This window comes from Nipponia nippon, unplaced genomic scaffold (assembly GCF_047370975.1).
Source record: "Nipponia nippon isolate SJK-2023a ecotype South Korea unplaced genomic scaffold, ASM4737097v1 scaffold_8, whole genome shotgun sequence".
NCBI lineage: Eukaryota > Metazoa > Chordata > Aves > Pelecaniformes > Threskiornithidae > Nipponia > Nipponia nippon.
The window spans coordinates 37,262,651-37,281,122 of record NW_028262402.1 but is presented as its reverse complement, the minus strand read 5'-3'; the positions used below and the strand labels follow the sequence as shown (position 1 = coordinate 37,281,122).

Here is an 18,472-nt window from a genome sequence, read left to right as displayed (position 1 = left end):
GCCACCTGTCCACTCCAGAGGGTGGTGGAAAGTCTCGGGCCTCCCCTGCCAACAGCCTGAAATCTGGGGTAATGCACCTTCATGATCTTTGCACCATATTTTCCCTCCAGTCCTTTCTGCAAGACCCCGATGGAGGAAAGTGGAGGCTTTTCCGAAGTAGCTAGATGCACTTAGATATCTTCTGTAAATGACAATGAAGGTAGCATTTTTAAAGTTAAGTGAACAGGTTTTGAGGCTGCAGACACGCCTTGCAGGTGGTTCTTTCAAAGGCAGTCATCTCTAATCTGAGTTTCTCTGCTAGGCTTGAGCCTATACTGGCTGTATGGCATGCATGTATGATGGGGAAAGTCTAGCAGTGTCCAGGGGAAAGGAAACAGCCTGCAAAATCCTTCAGAACAGACTGAAACCTGCCTGACCAAGCTAGGCTTTCTGATAAGGATTGCTACGGTACTGTGTTCTCACTATACCTTCTCCCTGTGAACCTGTCAGAGGACAAACACTGCCCTGAGCAGTCCTGGATCAACAAAGTACAATAGGAAGGTGCAATATTTGGACCTGACTGGTTTGTGATAGGTAAGAGGGCTCACTGATATTCAGATCAGAATTTAAGCGGGGTTTTTTTGCAGGGCTGGGATCTTGCGATTCATTATAGCTCTATTACAGGTTTTTTTGCTTTGGTGTTTCCTGGCGTGGAATAATATTACAGTATATCTTAAATGAGCCAAAGAGAGAAAAATGGACTGGAGATTAGGCTAATACTTGTGATTCAGTATTGTGAATATCTTTCAGGAGATTATGGCAAAGGAAGCAGTCAAGGCAGTGAGGAAGCGTATGGTCTGGCATGCATGAATTCCTCATCCTGAGGAGTTCAAAACAGTCCTTACCTTGGTTTGGAGTGGATTCGTCTTGCTTGCCTCCTTTTTGCTTTGGCTGCGGTGGTTCTGTCTCAAATGGATTTTCCTCTTGTTCATTTGATTTTTGTGCCTTTTGTTTATTTCTTCTTTTATTTTCTTCTGCTTGCTAATGATGGGGAGAGAGAGAGGGCATCTTTCAGTGAGCTGAACGGCTTCTCTTATATTTAGTAAAACCAAAAATCAATAATTCTCTATTCCTTACACTTTGTAGCTTCTTTTTAAGTTCCAAGTTAGCTTCCTTGTAGGACTTGGATGTAGCATTGAGATAATAAATACTCAGGCTAAATTTAAAGAAAAATAATTTCTCGTTAGGTAATGATTTAAATATAAAGACTCTTACAACATTCCTGTAGCAACAACTACAGTTGTGCTAACATAAAGTCTGTATCTTTTCCTTGCTTACCGTGCCTAATCAGTTGTAGTATTTTGACAATTAACAATGTGCTTCCTTACAGTATGAAGAAGGTACTGTTATTCCAGGGGAAAAAAAAAGCTGAAAGAAGTTTTTCAGTCTATTAATACTCTACATTCAATCTTATAGTAGTTAAGGAAGATGTTCCATAAAGCTATGCCTCACTAACTCTATGAAATTAATATTTTTCACCATCCTGATTTAATTAGAGAAATTGTGATATGAAGTCTTTTATTGATGTAAGCAGTAAATAATTAATCTACATATGCTGTTTTCTCTGCTTTGCCTGATTTTGCCTTGTATTTTCCTTCTGTTTTGTTTTCTTTATTTATTTTTACTATTTTTGATTTGGACCATTCCAAGAAAGGAATAGTGCTCAAAAAAAAATCAGTAGGAGTTGACCATGTATTTCAAAGGATAGTCTGGATTCTTTGTTTTTGCTAGTCAAGGGTTAAAATAGAATATGATATTAAGTGAACCTTGGCAAAATTTCACCTCAGAATTTCATTTTGCTCATGTAAAATCCTTCTGCAATTTCTATTGTATTCTGTAATCTTTTCTATATTTATTGGCAGTTCTACAATGCAGGGTTAAATCCCAACTCATCTCTACATAGAATTAACTTTTGGTTCAGCAGTATGCTAAATAATTCAATATATGTATACAACACTTTAAAATGCCTTTATAAAGCAGGACTCAATACGGTGTCTGAGAAAGACTATTCTGGGGTCATTATTCTTTACTAGGTCCTGATTTACAAAAAATCTCTACTAGCCCTATTTCATAAAGTCTCCAACACCCTGTCTCACACTCCTATCCTAACAGCATAGTTTATCAAGGAAAGGCCAAGGCACTGAGGATCAGACTCACTGAAAGTTACTGAGAAATAACTCTGCTTCATGGTGGTCATATTTCTATTGTACTTGCTAAGGATTTATGATGTGCTGTTTTGCCTACTGGACAAGCTGATCAAAGTCACAGCACTTCAGATCCCCTATAGGCTTTTGCATTTTAATAGCTTTGCCATTATTGCGGCAACAACATTTTTGAAAAGCAGTAACAGAACCAAAAAGAAAGCCATTGAACAAAAAAGAGGTGTTACCCTTTGTGCAAAGGCATATTAATTATAATCAAATAAAAGGCTCATGAATTCTTCAAGTCCCTCAACACAGGGCAATCAGCACTGTATTTAATTAGATATTCAGGCAGTGAAGATTCAGAGTGAAAGAAACTTAACAGACCTTAGATTAAGCAAGCTTTGAGTTAATATTCTATACGTACACCATCAGCAATATAAAAGGTAGGATGAGTCCAGGGTTAGAAGCATAACCAAATACCTTCCCAAACCAGGAAGGGAAGTCATGCTCCAGAGTTTCTGATATGACTTCAAACATTCTAGTCTTCCCACTATTAAACAGAAAAGTTGACAATATATCACATACAAATATTATGGCAATCTCAATGCAGTAGTATGAATATATAGGTTAATCACATCACATCAAACCTGGGAAAAAGATGATAAACAATATATTAACATTATTTAAAACTTGACACTCTGAAAGGAATATTATTTAAAATAGTATTTATGTATTTTAAGGGGGAAAATAGACACCAATATTTTTATTGTATTCTGATAGATTTTGCCTGCAGTTACCACCAAGATTACTGCTCAAAGAATCAGTGTACTGACTTGTGAAGTCCACACCACCAACCAAAGAGTGAGGTGCAATTTGAATTTTTATGAAGTCCTGGTGAAAAACTCAAATCCCATCTTTGTGTGATTTATAAGCAAAAAATGGTCTGCTGGCAATTGGTTTCTGTTCAGCACGCTTCAGCCTAATTCTCCTCTCTCTTTGCTGTGTACCAATGCTATAGAAGTCAGTGGCTGTGTTTTAGAAGACTTTTGTTATTGTTACAGCAATCTAATAACCTTCATGTGTAATTGTTCCAGTGCCAGCTTATCTAGGAAGTATTTTCTCCCTAGACCATTAAGTTTTTCTTGCAGGCGCATTTTAATAGATGTTCCAAAAGTCCCTTCCTGTTAATTTTGCTTTTGGCTGTGCCTGACAATATAGAATTTGAAGGTTTTTTACCTGAACAAGACCAGCAAAATGGGTCTTCATGTGTATTGAGACTAATTGGTAGTTTTAGTTTATTAAAAGAATTGTCACCAAATTGCCACCTGATATTCCAGTCATTGAGGTCTCCTGTCACCTCTTTTCAGGTCCTGTAAAGCATTTCTGACAACCAGGTCTTTTTCTTAACTCATTGTTCTCAACGTTTACCCTCTTCCCAGTAATGTAAAAACATTATAGGTAGAACTTGTCTTCAGACCAGTTCTTTCTCTCCACTTCCCCCACCCACCCATTGTAGATCAGATATTCCACTCTGCTCTGCTTATCTTTTCCCCAGCATGCACAAAGCTTCTTCTGTTGCAACTTTGCTAATTCTGTCCTGGCTTCCCTACTCCTGGCAGGTCTCTGTTGTGTTGTATATGTTGCCTTTAATGATGGATTAAAAAAACAAACTAACAAACAAACAAAACCAGAAAAAAAACCCGAAAGAATCAGAATTTTCAAAATAGATGAGACACTGAGTTGCCAAGAGGAAAATATTTTCTTTTTTTTAATACAGAGTCATGCAATACCAGTATTTATCCACTGGCTTCTCAACAGTAGCGTTACCTATATTCAGGTTGAATGAACCTTGATTAGTTTCAAGTTCTCCCCCATTAAAAGTTACACTGAAGATTTCACATTTTTTGTGAAGAACAAAGTATCTTTGCATTTGACAGAGAAAAAGTTGCAGGCACTATTTCTTTTGCATTTTTAACAGTAATATTACCATTTTAGTGATATCCAATTCAATAACTGCAGCTACTCAGATCTGACTCCAGATGTCTCCCTCTGTACTTTCGTTGCTATGACTCAAATAAAAACATCTTACTTTGCATCACTTGCTTCGTTATCATTGTTTCCGTAAATTCAAGCAATTTTCTGTCTCATCAGAATTTTTGGCATGTCATGCAATTCTCCCTCTTAGGTGACTGTGACTATGGCAGGTGGCTAGAAACAATCTCCCAGGTATTTTGCCTTTGGCCAAAGTTAATGCGACAAGACTTCTGCTCCTTTACAAAGTGCACTGGGGTTTGGGCAGATATCATTTTACTCACAACAGTAATGCATTATTCAAACCTTTCATTGGAATCAGGATGTCTCTTTTACTATTCTCCTACTCTTGCTTTGCTAATATTTTGTTCAAAACCAAAGACTAAAGTCTTTTAAAAATTTTAATTTCATATGTTGGCTGTTGTTGTGCACTCATTGTAGTTGTATGCCATGCTACCTGGCAAGTAAGGATAATGAAAATGGTCCCAGACTTTCCAGGTAATGTGCACATGAGGAGAAAGTGCAGCAACATCTAAGCTAGCTTGAATGCAAGGCACATGTTTGCACAGGCAACGCAGGCATAAGTTTTTAAAGGGACTAATGGACATAGAGATCTTGAAGACTTCAGAAACAGAATCAGCTTCACAGTGGTACTACAGATGCATGAAATACTGTGACAGCTGGAGGAAGTCACAGCAGTCAGAGACTGCACCACTGTATGTTTAGCATACCTCCATATGTTCTGATACGCCACTCCTACAGAGCGTATGCAGACATTTCCTGAAAGCCTTCACTCTCAAGCCAGGAGACCAGAGATGCATAACAGGTCACTGCTCTACTCCTTAAGAATAATTTCTGGCTTAATTACAGCAGTAATGACATTTTTTTTGCATTACAACTAACTAAAAGTAAAGATTTTCTGTTCTACACTTCAGATAAAACTTTCTGAAGAATTACTCAGTTTTCTACGATTCCATCTTCAGGAAGTATCTACAATGAGAAATGTGACACAATTAAACACTCAGCGTATCACGTGCTAACACTTATTATAGAAGATCTTTTTCATGAATGCATCATTCACTGTGATGTGATGAGGTAGTTCATTACATCAATAGAAAAGATGGATGTAAAATGCAAAAAACCTGAAAGGACCACAGTCAAAAGATGGTGGGATGGAGACAATGGTATACACAGCAGGCAGTGTGGAGAGAAAGAGAATGAAAAGCAGCATGGCCATGTAGAAGTTATTGGATCTGGAAGCCTTGAAGACCCTCTCTTGGGGGACATTGCAGCACATGACTGCCCAGCACTGCAGGTACATTGAAGTGTGGAGGCGGAACACGTTGATTGCTGGGAGACATGGAGCATAAAAAGATCCCATCCTTGAAAAGAAACAAAGAAAAAAATAACTACTTTGTTGTAGGACCTCTGTCTTCCTAGATATGCCACCCATTCCCTATGTCAATGTGCTTTGCAGCCATACACACTGTGCATTCAGAAATGAAGTTCATAAAACCGTCTTTATATTTTTTTACTGGTCTTGTCTCTTCAGTCTTGCTTTAAGGAGAACTGGAGGCATATGGAGAGGATTCTTCATATAAACTTTTTGTTTCAAAGTTACAAAGCCCTCTTTCTCTGCAAATTAAATTATAACCTGATGAAATGTTATCCACTCTTACTTTGTCCCTTTAGTTCATGTAGCAACTCACTTGTGTTGTACAAAAAATGATAGCCCTAAAGCTAGGTATTACCAAAATAATCTAGTTTATTCTTTATTATTTTTCTTAATATATTAGCACTATTTTAGGAAGAATATTTTTGCTTAGTTTACATTTATTTTACTTCTATTACCATGGTTATTTAGAGCTTCATTGCAACAAACTGTTTATTGATTCTGCTAAATATTGTTTTTTCCTTATTATGTACGGTTGCATGGTTACGGCAATGAAACAGTTGGGACCGTTTTATTTTTATCGCACCTTGTTTCTTGTGCCATGCTGACTGAAGAGCAATTATTTTCATTTGCCTGGACAATGATACAGAATGCAAGAGATCAGGAATCTACTTTTTCCTTAATGATTGTCCAGGTGACCAAGGCTGAGCTGCTTTGCATCTGAGTGCCTCAGTTTTTCTATTTAAAAAATAAAAAATAGATCTACATGGTTGGAAAGACCGTCCCAGTACAGAAATATTATGACAGACTCTATTATATTAATATTTCTCCTTCCTCTTTTCATATATCTTCAATGAAAAGATAAAGGGGTTGCTAGTCTACGATTGAAGGGAAAGAACACCTCATGGCCCTGTTCCATACCCTCATGGAAATCAGTTGCAAAATAATACTCCTCAATTTCAACAAGTTCAGAATCTGGGTAACTTATGGCTGTTATCGTAATATTTCAGTATAACATTTATTATATAGTAGACAAATTCTTGCCAAAGCTTATTAATACAAAGACTTGCAAATGATTTACATCCCACTTGCTTTGTGAAAACACAGAGAAAGAAAGTTTTCCTAAACGCATGGTGTCTCTCTCATACACAAAAATAAATGCACACATATATACCTCTTGAATCCTTTCTAGCTCTGTGATAGCACCAGCTCACCAGCTGCACCTGAAACTCTTTTTTATTCTGTTTCAGACAAGCACAAGCATGTGCAACAGAAGTTGTAAAGCTCAGATAAAACAGGAACCAATTTATCCTATGTATGTACTAATGATAAACATAGTTTTGGCAGTGTATGTTTATTATAAATAAAGTTTTTAGAGATAAGTTTTTTATAAGATGAGTTTTTTACTCATCTGATGTACATAGTTCAGTTTAAATCATCAGACATTATTTTGAAAAACATTACAGCTCTCATGCCTTACTTGACCCTGTAAATATCAATTAGCATGGAAATGTGGTCCCAACCCTTCAATACATAGCAAGCCGAAAGATGCTGTATCTAATAGGACCACAAAAGCACAAGTCACAGTTTCTGTGCCAGAATGTGTATATTGGGGCATGGCAGATTAGAAGCGTACAGAGTGTGTACATGAAATGAAGTATAAAAATGGTAGGTATATTTAGAAGTTTTCTTAGAGAATAATCAGGAATCAACTTCTACACCCAGTCCTCAACATCTCACAGGTAGAGAATGATTTCCAGACTATCTTCCAAAGCGTTAATTACAGCAATGGAAATTATTAGTGCCATCAATTGTGTACAAAATTCCAAGCAGAGTTTATGCTGCAGCCTCATCATTTTGATGAACAGGAGCCCGAGAAATGTTTCTTATCAGAACTTAGAATGCCAATCCTAAGGCAGATAGCAAGACGCCAGTTGCAAAGCTAAGCTGCTTTTCTAAGGTGCAGTACACAACATAGATGCCTCACATGCCATCAGCAGGGCTGGACTCCCTCCAGCCACACTCTTACAGCATGCCATCATTAGGTGGCCATAGGTGGTGCAATATAACCTCCTCCTGAGCAAGCCCACAGTGCTGTTGTCAGGGCCCTCAGTGCATCCCCCCAACAGGGTTTGATTGTGGGGGCTGCAAGATATTTACAGCCTCTTTCTTTGCCATATTTCTGTGGCATTTGTTTGACATGCACACAACACACAACCTTTGGGCTTTACAGAAGTGAGGGTTTTCTCCAAGCAAAAGGTCTGATCAGCGAAGTCATATTAAAGGTGAAGAATTAACTTTGAGAAGTCAACAGTGCTTGAGGAGGACAGTTCCTGAGGGACACTGAGCATCTTGCATGAGGACTCTACATACTAGTATTCTTTACCTCTCATGTAAAGTCCAAAAATGGGATGAAACATAGACCTCTTCTCCTCTGGAACTAAGGACTAATACTGCAGCAGTAGCATTTTATGCACATTCACATGCCTGCACAGACAAGTGTACATACATTTGTTTTAATGCCTTTTTTCACAGGACACGTGGGAAAAGAGTGGTAAGGTATTTTGAAAGGCTGAAATTCAAAGCTATACAGGCCAGGTGGTTGCTCTAGCAAGCAGACAGTCAACAAAAAGATAAGACTCATCTACACAGCTTTTTACTGGTTGGTCTTACTAGCTCATTGCAAAATCCTAATGCACCTAGTCCCATAATCTTAGCCCAGAACTAGTTTTGAAGCAGTCCCATTGATTGCAGTGTACCAGAGTTTGCTATATATGCATTACACTTCCATCAAACTAGAGCCATGGGACAGTATCAGCATTTCAGAAGAATCTTCCACAGATACAGCTAAATCCTATAGTCCTGCGATGCAACATGCTTTGCCACACCTACCAGATCATGCCTTGGTTAAAGATCAGTCCCAGCACATTTCCACTTATATCAAACTCAGAATATGATGGCTGAAAGAAATAATACAGATGCTTTCATTAGGCTTGCACAAAGGGTTTTAAGATGACTTATAGTAGATTAAAACTATTTCCAACAGCAGCAGCATACTGGCATTGTGTTGTAAGGCCTCTTGTTGCACCTTATTAGTGAATCATGAAACAAATTAATATGACTCAAGGACAACAGGCAGACTTTAATACAGCTTGCAGTATTTTACTGAAATTTTTTTTGAGATTTGTTCAGCAGAAGGTGCTAATGCAGAAATAAAAATCATTCTGTGTACTGGGCAAATTTTAAAACAACAATTCATAAATTTTCCATTGGAGTGGCTAGTGGTGGTCATCTAATGTGTCCTCCAATACAGTACAAGCCATGAGGCTGCTGTGATTAATTCCTGGTTGAACTATAACACTATCTTTCATATTTTAGGTTTAATAGTTATGCTGTTGAGGAATTCTTTTTAAGCATTGATAGATGTTGCCAATCATTGTCTTCCCTGCTTAATATGAATATCTTATTTCTAGTTTGAGTGGGTTTGATTCTAATTTTTATTTCAAGGTTCAACCATGGGGTCTCATTATTGCTTTGTCTGCTGAAGAAAGCACAGTATCATATTTTTTTTTTTTCCAGTATAGACGCATAAATACCATAAACCAATAATTCTTTATTCTTATATTTCTGAACTATTCATCTGGCCGTTTCATTCTGTTTTTCCAAATCTTTAATCATTTCCACATCTCTTCTTTTACCCTATTTATTAGTCTCTAATTCATGAATGTTTCCATCTGCAAACACTGAATGCACTGCATTTGAGCGACAATTGAAATACACTCATACATATTAGCTTGTGTGCATATGCACCGGAACAAAACTTTCTGGTAAGAAATTACATGGATGACTAATAGAGAGAGGAAGGGGCAAAAGATACAAAAATAACTATTCCCTTATGGCTGAACCAAGACAAAGTTATTCTATTAAAGTCAGCAAATAAAGTCACAATTTTGAATTGTACTATGTTAGATTGTTGGAATATTTGGAGCCCCTACACTCTTTCTGTGTAGTTTTTTGTATATGTACAGATATATATGTATATGTTTACAACAAACTGCTGTATTTATGTTGCATGTATTTATGAATTTGCTTCTATATGAGGAAAGATTAAATAGATCAGTAGTATTCAACCTGGAAAGCAGTTGACTAAGGAGAGCTGTATAGAGGGACAGAATATCATAAGTGACATGGAGAGATGAGTAGAATCATACAGAATCAAATAATGTGTGACTGTTCTTCATAACATAGGGGCTAGCATTAACAACTAAAATAATTTGAAATTTAATTTTTAAACAAAAAAGGAAGTGTTTTTCCACACAACATGCAAGTTAATCTCTGGAATTCCTTGCCAAAGGATATTTTGGTTGTCAAAAATATTTAGGATATAAAAAAAGTGTAAAAATTAATGGATGATAGGTACCTCATGACCACTAACCACAGAGACACAGGTATAGCTACTTCCTAGGGAAGATTTTAAGCTCAGATATTTCCAGAAATTTAATGATTTCCAGTTTGCAATTCCTCTTCTGACTGTTGTTTTAGGCAGCTTACTGGACCTGAGGACCATAATGGACCGGACCATTATAGCCATTTTTATATACTGCCAAATAAAAATATGAATAATAAATTGGTTTCAGCATCACCTACCAGCAGATGTGTTGTTGACACTTTGAGAACAATAATATATCATGGAAATAAGTGGCCCCTCATTGATGGATAAACATGACACAGCTTCCATTAACAGTGCTGAAGCCCTTGTGTGTGGCCTGTGAGGTTCACTCTTGCTGCTTATAGCCTCTCTCTACATTCTTTACTTTGTATATGGATGAAAGGCTAGAAAGAAGGATGGTATCTGTGCAGCACTTTAGTTCAGACCCTTAATTAAGTTCTTTCCTTTACAGGCTCTGTTCTATTGATTGAATTACTGTATTATATCCCATTGACATCCCTAATGGTAACAAAAAATAAAGAGCAAAAATTAAATCTGAAGTGTTAATGGATGAATGAATTTGTCTTGACTTTACAACTGGCACTCCCAGTTCAAGCCAAGCAGACCTACAGTTCACTGTGTGGCTCCCAACACTGGGAGACTGCAGGGATCTCACAATAAATATGTCTAGTAGCACCATCCAGCTGTTCTGGATACCCAGGGTCATCTCAAATAGCACTAGGCACCTGCGGTTGGGCTGGTCATGCAACAAGAAGTCCTGCATAAAAGGCAGCTGATTCAGAGTAAATAGCAAGACAGAAGAGGCTTTAGGAAGCCCAAAAGGAAGACAAGTCATTCTAGGTGAAAAATCTGTCCTACAGTGCTCAAAATGGCTTTCAGGCTTGCATTCTTTCAGGCTCTTCCATTGATCGTGGATATCCGGAGAGGGAAAAATCCAGGCTATCATTTCAACATCTTTGGAAAATATGATGTCTGAGCTATTTTGTGTCAGACGTAGAGCTGGTTACAGTGATTCATGTGCTCCCCACATCCAGCCTTAGCTATTGCGATGGCTGTTGAACATATGAAAATGTGAGGAAGCTCCAGCTGCAATTTAAGTACAGGAAAATACATGGTTCCACAAGCTGTGCCAGCTCTCTGCCCATGCTGTATTCAAATTCCTGCATGTGATTTTCATATTGCAAGGGTTATAACTTGTTTGTCCACAACCTGGACAGCTGGTAGTCTTTGTCTCCAGCCCTACACCAGTCCTGTTTGAGACAGAACACAGAATTATCAAGCAGAAACCTGAACCTTGCTATAAAGGCTGAAATTTCATAAGAGCCAGCCAATAGCAATGAGATTGCTATACTGGAAAATTGTTTTTTTCTATAGAAAACACCAAAACTTTATCTTCCTCTGGAAAATTATCATTTCCTGAGAGGCTACTTTTAGTAAAACAAGAAATTTGTACATGTACAAAGGTAAAGTTTTGAGAAAAGGAGGACAAAAGGAACAGCTACAATGGGTGCTCATGCAGAGGTACCCAAGATATAGCTTTAAATGACTTTTAGCTCTTTTCCATACCTTTCAGTAAGTACAAAAGAGGTTTCAGGAGCTTCACAAGCTTTGCCAGTACCCTGACTACTACTTAACAGGTGAAAAAGCAGCATCAGATCTTACAGTGTAGATATCTTAGCTGGCTAAGTTAACTTAGCTCAGACCTGTGTAAAACAGTGAAAGTCTCAACTCCCAAGTTAAGAGCTCTACACACACTTATGTGATGGGACTTACTAACTTTATTTCAGCTAAACTAATTCTATCAAAAAAAAAAAAAAAAGATTTCTAGAACGTGTTCTTTCATATTTTTCTCCACAAACACTGTGTGCTAGAAGACCCTATCCAAAATCACATAAAAATCAACGAGATTTTATTCTGTGGAACAGGGAATGAGTCTTCAAATCATAAATGTGTGAAAAATGTGGACCCGGTTTTCTTATACAATCAAATGAAAAAAAAAAAAACAAAAACCAAACATTTCCTAAAGTTACCAAAGTCTAAAGGATATGACAAATATTCAGGCATAAGAAAATTATGAGAAAAACTAACACTATGTTGTCTAGGGATTTTGCAGGTGATAAGTCTAGCCAACTGTTAAGTCTGTACAATTGAAAGAAAAACGTAATTTACTACAAAAATGTGAAGTGTTAATCTGACAAAGACATTTAAAATAGCAAATCAGACACTTACAAATCCATACTCCAAGTCCCAGCACCAGCAGTAATTGAAAAACCTAACGAAGACAGCTCTCAAGAAATCGCCAATTAGAATTGTGATGTATGTTGTCATCGTGTCAGAGACTGTCAGCCGCACAAATTCCTGTTAGAGCAATATTTTCTTTTAAGAATATATTTAAACAATTAATAATTACATAATAATGAAATACTGGACTAGATCCCTAGTTGTGCTTACCCTGCTTCAACATGGGAAAGACTCTACTCCTCTTCTACATTCACTGATTCTGAAAAATGCCAGGAGAAAAACTGCCTTTCATTTGCTAGAGGTATCCTTTACTCTAATTTGTGCTCATATTATCAGATGAGACTTCCAGGGTATGATTAGATTAGGAAAGGCTTCCAGCCAAGGTTGCTACTATAACAGAAATCTGCGCTGATATCTTAAACTGGTTTTGATCCCTTTGACTTTGGAAAGATTTAAAAAAAAAAGAAAAGTGAATGGCTTGCTTTCTCAAGGAGCACCAACTCTCAGTGAATAAGGAGAGGAAAGAAGAAAATCCTAATGGAAATCCTCATTCCTCTACTGTAATTTTAGTAAATCCCACTCAACCCTACTGTAATAGACCTTACCCCAATAGCCCAAAAGACTGTTATTCTCCCTGATCTGAAGTTAAGGAGAAAATTAGTGCAGTGATGAGCACTTGGTGTTCTTAGCTTATTATTCAGCATGAGTGAAAAGAACAGAGGGGCTGTTTTTCCTGCCTGTCTGCTCCCTGCTGGTGATTTATTCAGTCAGGTAGTGAGATTGTCAGAGTGATGGAGCAACAGCAAAAGTTGTGATTCAGTGGTGAATTCATTCTCATGCCCAAAGTAACAACAACAATGGGGTATGATCAAATAGAGGAAACGGGGATGCTAGAAAATTATTTGGAAATGACATTTTATACTAATAGGTCAATACGAATAAATGTTTAACTGAATCAAATAAAATGACTAAGCAGATTTACCATTAAATGACTATTGTTCTTTTGCATTATGTTACTTGGCTAAAGACAGAGATGCCTTCTCAAAAGCATGCTGCTATCTTACACGTATTTCCTTGTTGAGCTACTCCTTTTTTAATCTTTTTTATAGGTCCATTGTAGTCAGAAACTGATATTGCTTGATCAAAATTCTAATCAGAATTACCACATTTATTAGGGGTTGTGATGAATCCAACTTTCCAAAATTGCTAAACAGGTTATGCAAGACAAAGATGGAAAGAGGAAGAGGAAAGTAAATGAAGAGAATAGTGAAAAGGAGAGGGAAAAAAGAAATGCTTTCATGCTGTCGATTACCAGGAGAAAGAATTCCCTACTAGACAGGGTCCAAAGAAACTCAAATAATTTTTTCTCAACCTTTTAGCTGAGGAAAAAGTCCCACTTTTGCTTTTCGTTATGTTTTCCCACCTTAATGCCACTTATTAGAAGAATTAAAGAGGGATTAGATGTCATATCCTGTAACAGACTATGATCTATTTTCAGTTATGAGTTCAAAGCAGTTACATTACCTGTCCTACCATTGTTTCCCAGCACGGCCCTCTGGGGACATCTGCAGGATCCACCTGTATTGGAGGAGCAGTCGAATTTTCTGGAATAGTGCCATTGTACAGACTGGCTTCCCATATTGACATGTTATACTTGACTATCTTTTCTTCTTCCAACTAAGTAAAGAAACAAATTGGGAAAAAGAGACATGAGCTTGTTACCAACTCTCAACATTTTCTACTCCAAAACTCACATTACCAGCTCAGGCATGCACGTGATTCAGAATACAGAAAGAAAAGAACATCTTTCGCTGACATGTCTGTGACTGGCTGGAAATCCTCATCCTTGCCCAGCTACATATTAAAAATAGCGAAGGGAAGTAAATAGCTTGCCTTGAGATTGATTTCATCCATTAGGGCGATAATGAAAGTGTAGAGATTGCCAAGAAAAAGAGCAAAGATTCGTCCCAGCTGCCATCTTAGAGCTATCCGAGGGTGGTAGTTTTCCAGAGAACTGATTACATCAAATAAAGTTGGACAGAACATCCCTAAAAGTGACATAACCATGTTCACCTGAGAGGGGGAAAAGAAAAAAAAAAAGTAGTTTGCAGTGAAATGTTAGAGGCGAGTTCATTTATTATTACTGATTTGGGTGAAGGGTATATTTCCATTACTACTTTTTATTTAGTTTTTGATTTAATGAAAAACAAAATCCACTCTGGGAGTCACAAGATGTTTTCACAAAGGAAGAAAGGGATGAAAAGTCAGTTGTAACCTACTGCAGATAGATATATGAGATCTTTTTTTAATTTTACATTTCACTTAAACATCCAAAATAATCCAATGTTAGTTATTCTGACTAGAACCTACATTTTAACCAAAATTCTACTATCAGAGAACTTAGAAAAACCTATTTCTAGTACTGTTTTATGCTACATCTCTACCACATCTTCCTAATAGACACACAGATGTTCTATAAAATGCATTCCTACAAAAATACTGCACTAAATTAAATTTATCTGAGATCTCAACCAAACTTAATTGTAGATGTCACAAAATCATAGAATCACAGAATATCTCAAGTTGGAAGGGACCCGTAAGGATCATACAGTCCAAATCCCTGCTGCTCGCAGGACTACCTAAAACTAAATCATATGCGTAAGAGCGTCATCCAGACACTCCTTGAACTCTGACAGGCTTGGTGCCATGACCACTTCCCTGGGAACCTGTTGCAGTGACCGACCACCCTCTCAGTGAAGAACCTTTTCCTAATGTCCAATCTGAACTTCCACTCATGCAGCTACATTCCATTTCCTCGTGTCCTACCACTGGTCACCTCCCTTCTGCTGCCCCCTTGAGGAAGTTGTAGACTGTGATGAGGTCACCCCTCAGCCTTCTCTTCTCCAAGCTGAACAAGCCGAGTGACCTCAGCCACTCCTTGTAAGCCTTGCTCTCGAGGCCTTTCACCATCTTGGTCACCCTCCCCTGGACACACTCTAACAGCGTGATGTCCTTCTTCTATTGAGGTGCCCAAAACTGCACACAGTTGCTTGAGGTGGGGCCACACCAGTGCAGCGTGGAGGGGGACAATCACCTCCCTTGACCAACTAGCGATGCTGTGCTTGATGCACCCCAGGACATGGTCATCTCTTTTGGCTGCCAGGGCACACTGTTGACTCATATTCAACGTGCCATCAACCCAAACCCCCAGATCTCTTTCCGCAGGGCTGCTCTCCAGCCTCTTGTCCCCCAGTTTGTACCTATAACCAGGATCACCCTGTCCCAGGTGGAGAATCCGGCACTTGCTCTTGTTAAATTTCATAAGGTTGGTGATCGCCCAGCTCTCTAGTCTATCCAGATCTCATGTTCTCACTGCATAAGCAAATTGGAATCAACGCTGCTTCTTTCTGCCTGATTTTCTTAGAAACCTTTAATAAGACTAACACATCATCTGAGCAGTATGGAAATGGAACAAGTTTACTGAAAGCAAAAAAGTTTTTATAGAAAGTTTGAAATACAACATAGCTTATGAATTCTACAGTCAAGTGAGGCATTCTAGTAATGCAAACACATTCCTAAGTGATTGCTGAAAATTATTTCAAGTCTGCTTGAACTTTTTGGTTCTAATTCATTGTGTCAGCCAAAAATGAAAATAATTTAAAAAGTTTAAGAGTGCAGTTGTTCAATTTCAATTTAAAATAAAATTGCATTACAAAAACTGTGTCTTAGAGGGACTAAAAACAACAAACAAGAAACAGAAAACATTGTCTCAATCTAAGTCACAAAGGTAGTTGGAAAACACAAAGATGTTTATTTGAGATGAATCATATTAAAACAATTAAGTAAAAATAGTAGATTTAGTCACAAAAAAATGTAATTGTTCACAGAACTCTAGTCTTCTGGTTGCTCTGAAACTAGCATTTTTGAGCCATGCTGGAATCCACTTTGCTAGAACTATTATAAATTTTAATAAATTTCTAACTTTCTGTTATCAAGAGAGTTAGGCCTGCTCTTGCTTCTCAGAAACAATATGGCAGCAGAAAGACACTATGACAACAAATAAATTCACTCACAAATACATACATTCCCAAAGTTTAATCTATGAGACTGGTGTTCTTAATGAAAAGAAATAAATGGCTTTTGTTTTACTCTTTCTCTGTTCTTGGTTTTTAATGAGTTCTAGAGCTAATTACTGGATTTTTGCATTTGTAGGCAACCAGTAGCGTATTCTGTGCATGGCTTGTGGTACCCTGTAAGAAGTATGTAGAATTTTTTTAATGATTACAGGAATTCACTGATGTTTACTATGTATTTAGATAGTGTTATCTGTAACTGTGATTACCTTGTTAAAATAACAAGAAGTCACTGTTACCTCATAACACTCAAAAAAGGAACAACCAACCAAAAACTTGTAGTTATCATCCCTTGCAGCACTTGGGTTTATAACTGAAAAAGTGGAATTTATATTTGAATCTCCTGACACCTTTTACTTTATTATATTAACAGCTGTGTTGGGTTTCATACATTAATGCTTTGAATAAATTCTCTCTTATGAAAATTGTGGATATTCCTATTTTTTGGTACCTCTGGAAGGTGATGAGATGTTGGTGATCAAAACATTGGTTATTTTTTCTTCATAATGAACTATGCAAACTTTCTTATCTTAAAGTCTTCGAAGTAACTAACATAGTTTATAACACATATTGTCTCAGTCACCATTAAACCAAAGACTTCATGCCCAATATGGCCCAAGATGGTAAAGCTGCAGGAGTCAACTACAGCCAACACAACCAATCACGAGTTCTTAAAACTCAAACTTATTGTAACAGGCTGTATATCCTGTTTATCTATAGAAATGCTCAGTTCTGTTGTGATACTGCTGAATCTTAAATCAGAATCCTCACTGACTCTGGTGTCTCCTGTCCTCCTGCAACAACAAGTCCCAGGTGCAAATGTGTGCATAAGAGGAGGTGTCCTGGGTCACACCAAAGGTTGGCCTAGCCCAACAGATTCCCAGGGATGAGCAAGAGCAGGGGAAACTTATATGAATAATAAGTCCTAAACTCCAACTATATTCAGTTTGGGTACTTGTTCAGTCAGGTGTGTTTTTTATGTATCCAGTAACCCCCAGGGAATTTCTCTTTCATGCTTTAGATCAGTTTTCCTTCAAACGAATGTAAATTTTGGCATTCATAGCACTGGCACCCACCATCTACCATTCCTTCCCTTTTGCTTTTTCTGAACCTGGCTTCTACTCAATTCATTTGATGTCCCTTAGTTTTCATACTAGAAAACATAGTGAATATGTATTTTGGAAAAAGTATGTCCTTTGAGCAGTTTTAAATATAGTACCTGCTAACTTTATTGAAAGTTTCCTTATTGCTGCATGGGAGAGGCAGGATAGAAGTCACTGCTTTTCTTTCTCTTGAACATTCAATACTTTCTATATTTTTACTGTGTTCTGCCTTTTTTACCACTTAATCTGAAGCAAGCATATTCTTTCTCATTTGCTTTCTATCTGCATTTTTCCATGCCTTGACTATTCATGCTCCCTGTCTCAGGAGCATTTCTAATTCTGGAGAAAAGACATTATTAAGATAAGAGGTGAAATGAGGCACGGAAACTTGCAGAGATGAAAACTGAGAAATTATTACAGCCACAAATGCAATGTTTTACTGAGACAAAATGTAGCACATTGAGTTTTCAAAATCCAAAAACTATAATGGGTTCTATATTTCAAAAAAAAAAAATTCTTCCCCTGTTTTTATCAGTGACAATTTCACTGCTCTGTGTGACTTAAAAACTGTGGAATGATATGCCAGAAGAGGAGCAGCATGCATACATGGTAGAGTTATGACAACCAAAGTGGTCTTATACTCACTATCTGCTGAGTGAATCTCAAAAACCCTCTCTACCCTACTGAGACAGAATTTTCCCTAAGAAAGGAATAACAACCAAGAGGCACCCACTAATTATTAAAATTCTGGTTCAAAACAAAATTGTTTATCTCTCTGTGACATTAACTACTTCACATACCAAGTCCCTGTGTTACTCTCTGAAAGCTAGAAAATTACTGCTTGCACAAGCTTTTCCAGCTGCTATGAATCTGGTAAGAAATCCTGTGACTGCAGTCATATATAATCACCAGCCCCCTGGCATATTAAACTGTGCCAA

At 37.5% G+C, this 18,472-nt stretch overlaps 1 protein-coding gene across 1 annotated transcript in view; it reads right to left on the bottom strand.

The window, feature by feature from the left end:
- Positions 1-991: 991 nt before the first annotated feature.
- The window catches only part of TMC1 (transmembrane channel like 1), a 70,422-nt gene continuing 52,941 nt past the window's right edge, over positions 992-18,472 (bottom strand). The window contains 8 exon segments of the mRNA XM_009474376.2: positions 992-1,020; positions 1,119-1,195; positions 2,608-2,733; positions 5,357-5,596; positions 8,500-8,567; positions 12,287-12,415; positions 13,823-13,975; positions 14,192-14,371. Coding sequence (XP_009472651.2) covers positions 992-1,020; positions 1,119-1,195; positions 2,608-2,733; positions 5,357-5,596; positions 8,500-8,567; positions 12,287-12,415; positions 13,823-13,975; positions 14,192-14,371 — 1,002 coding nt within the window.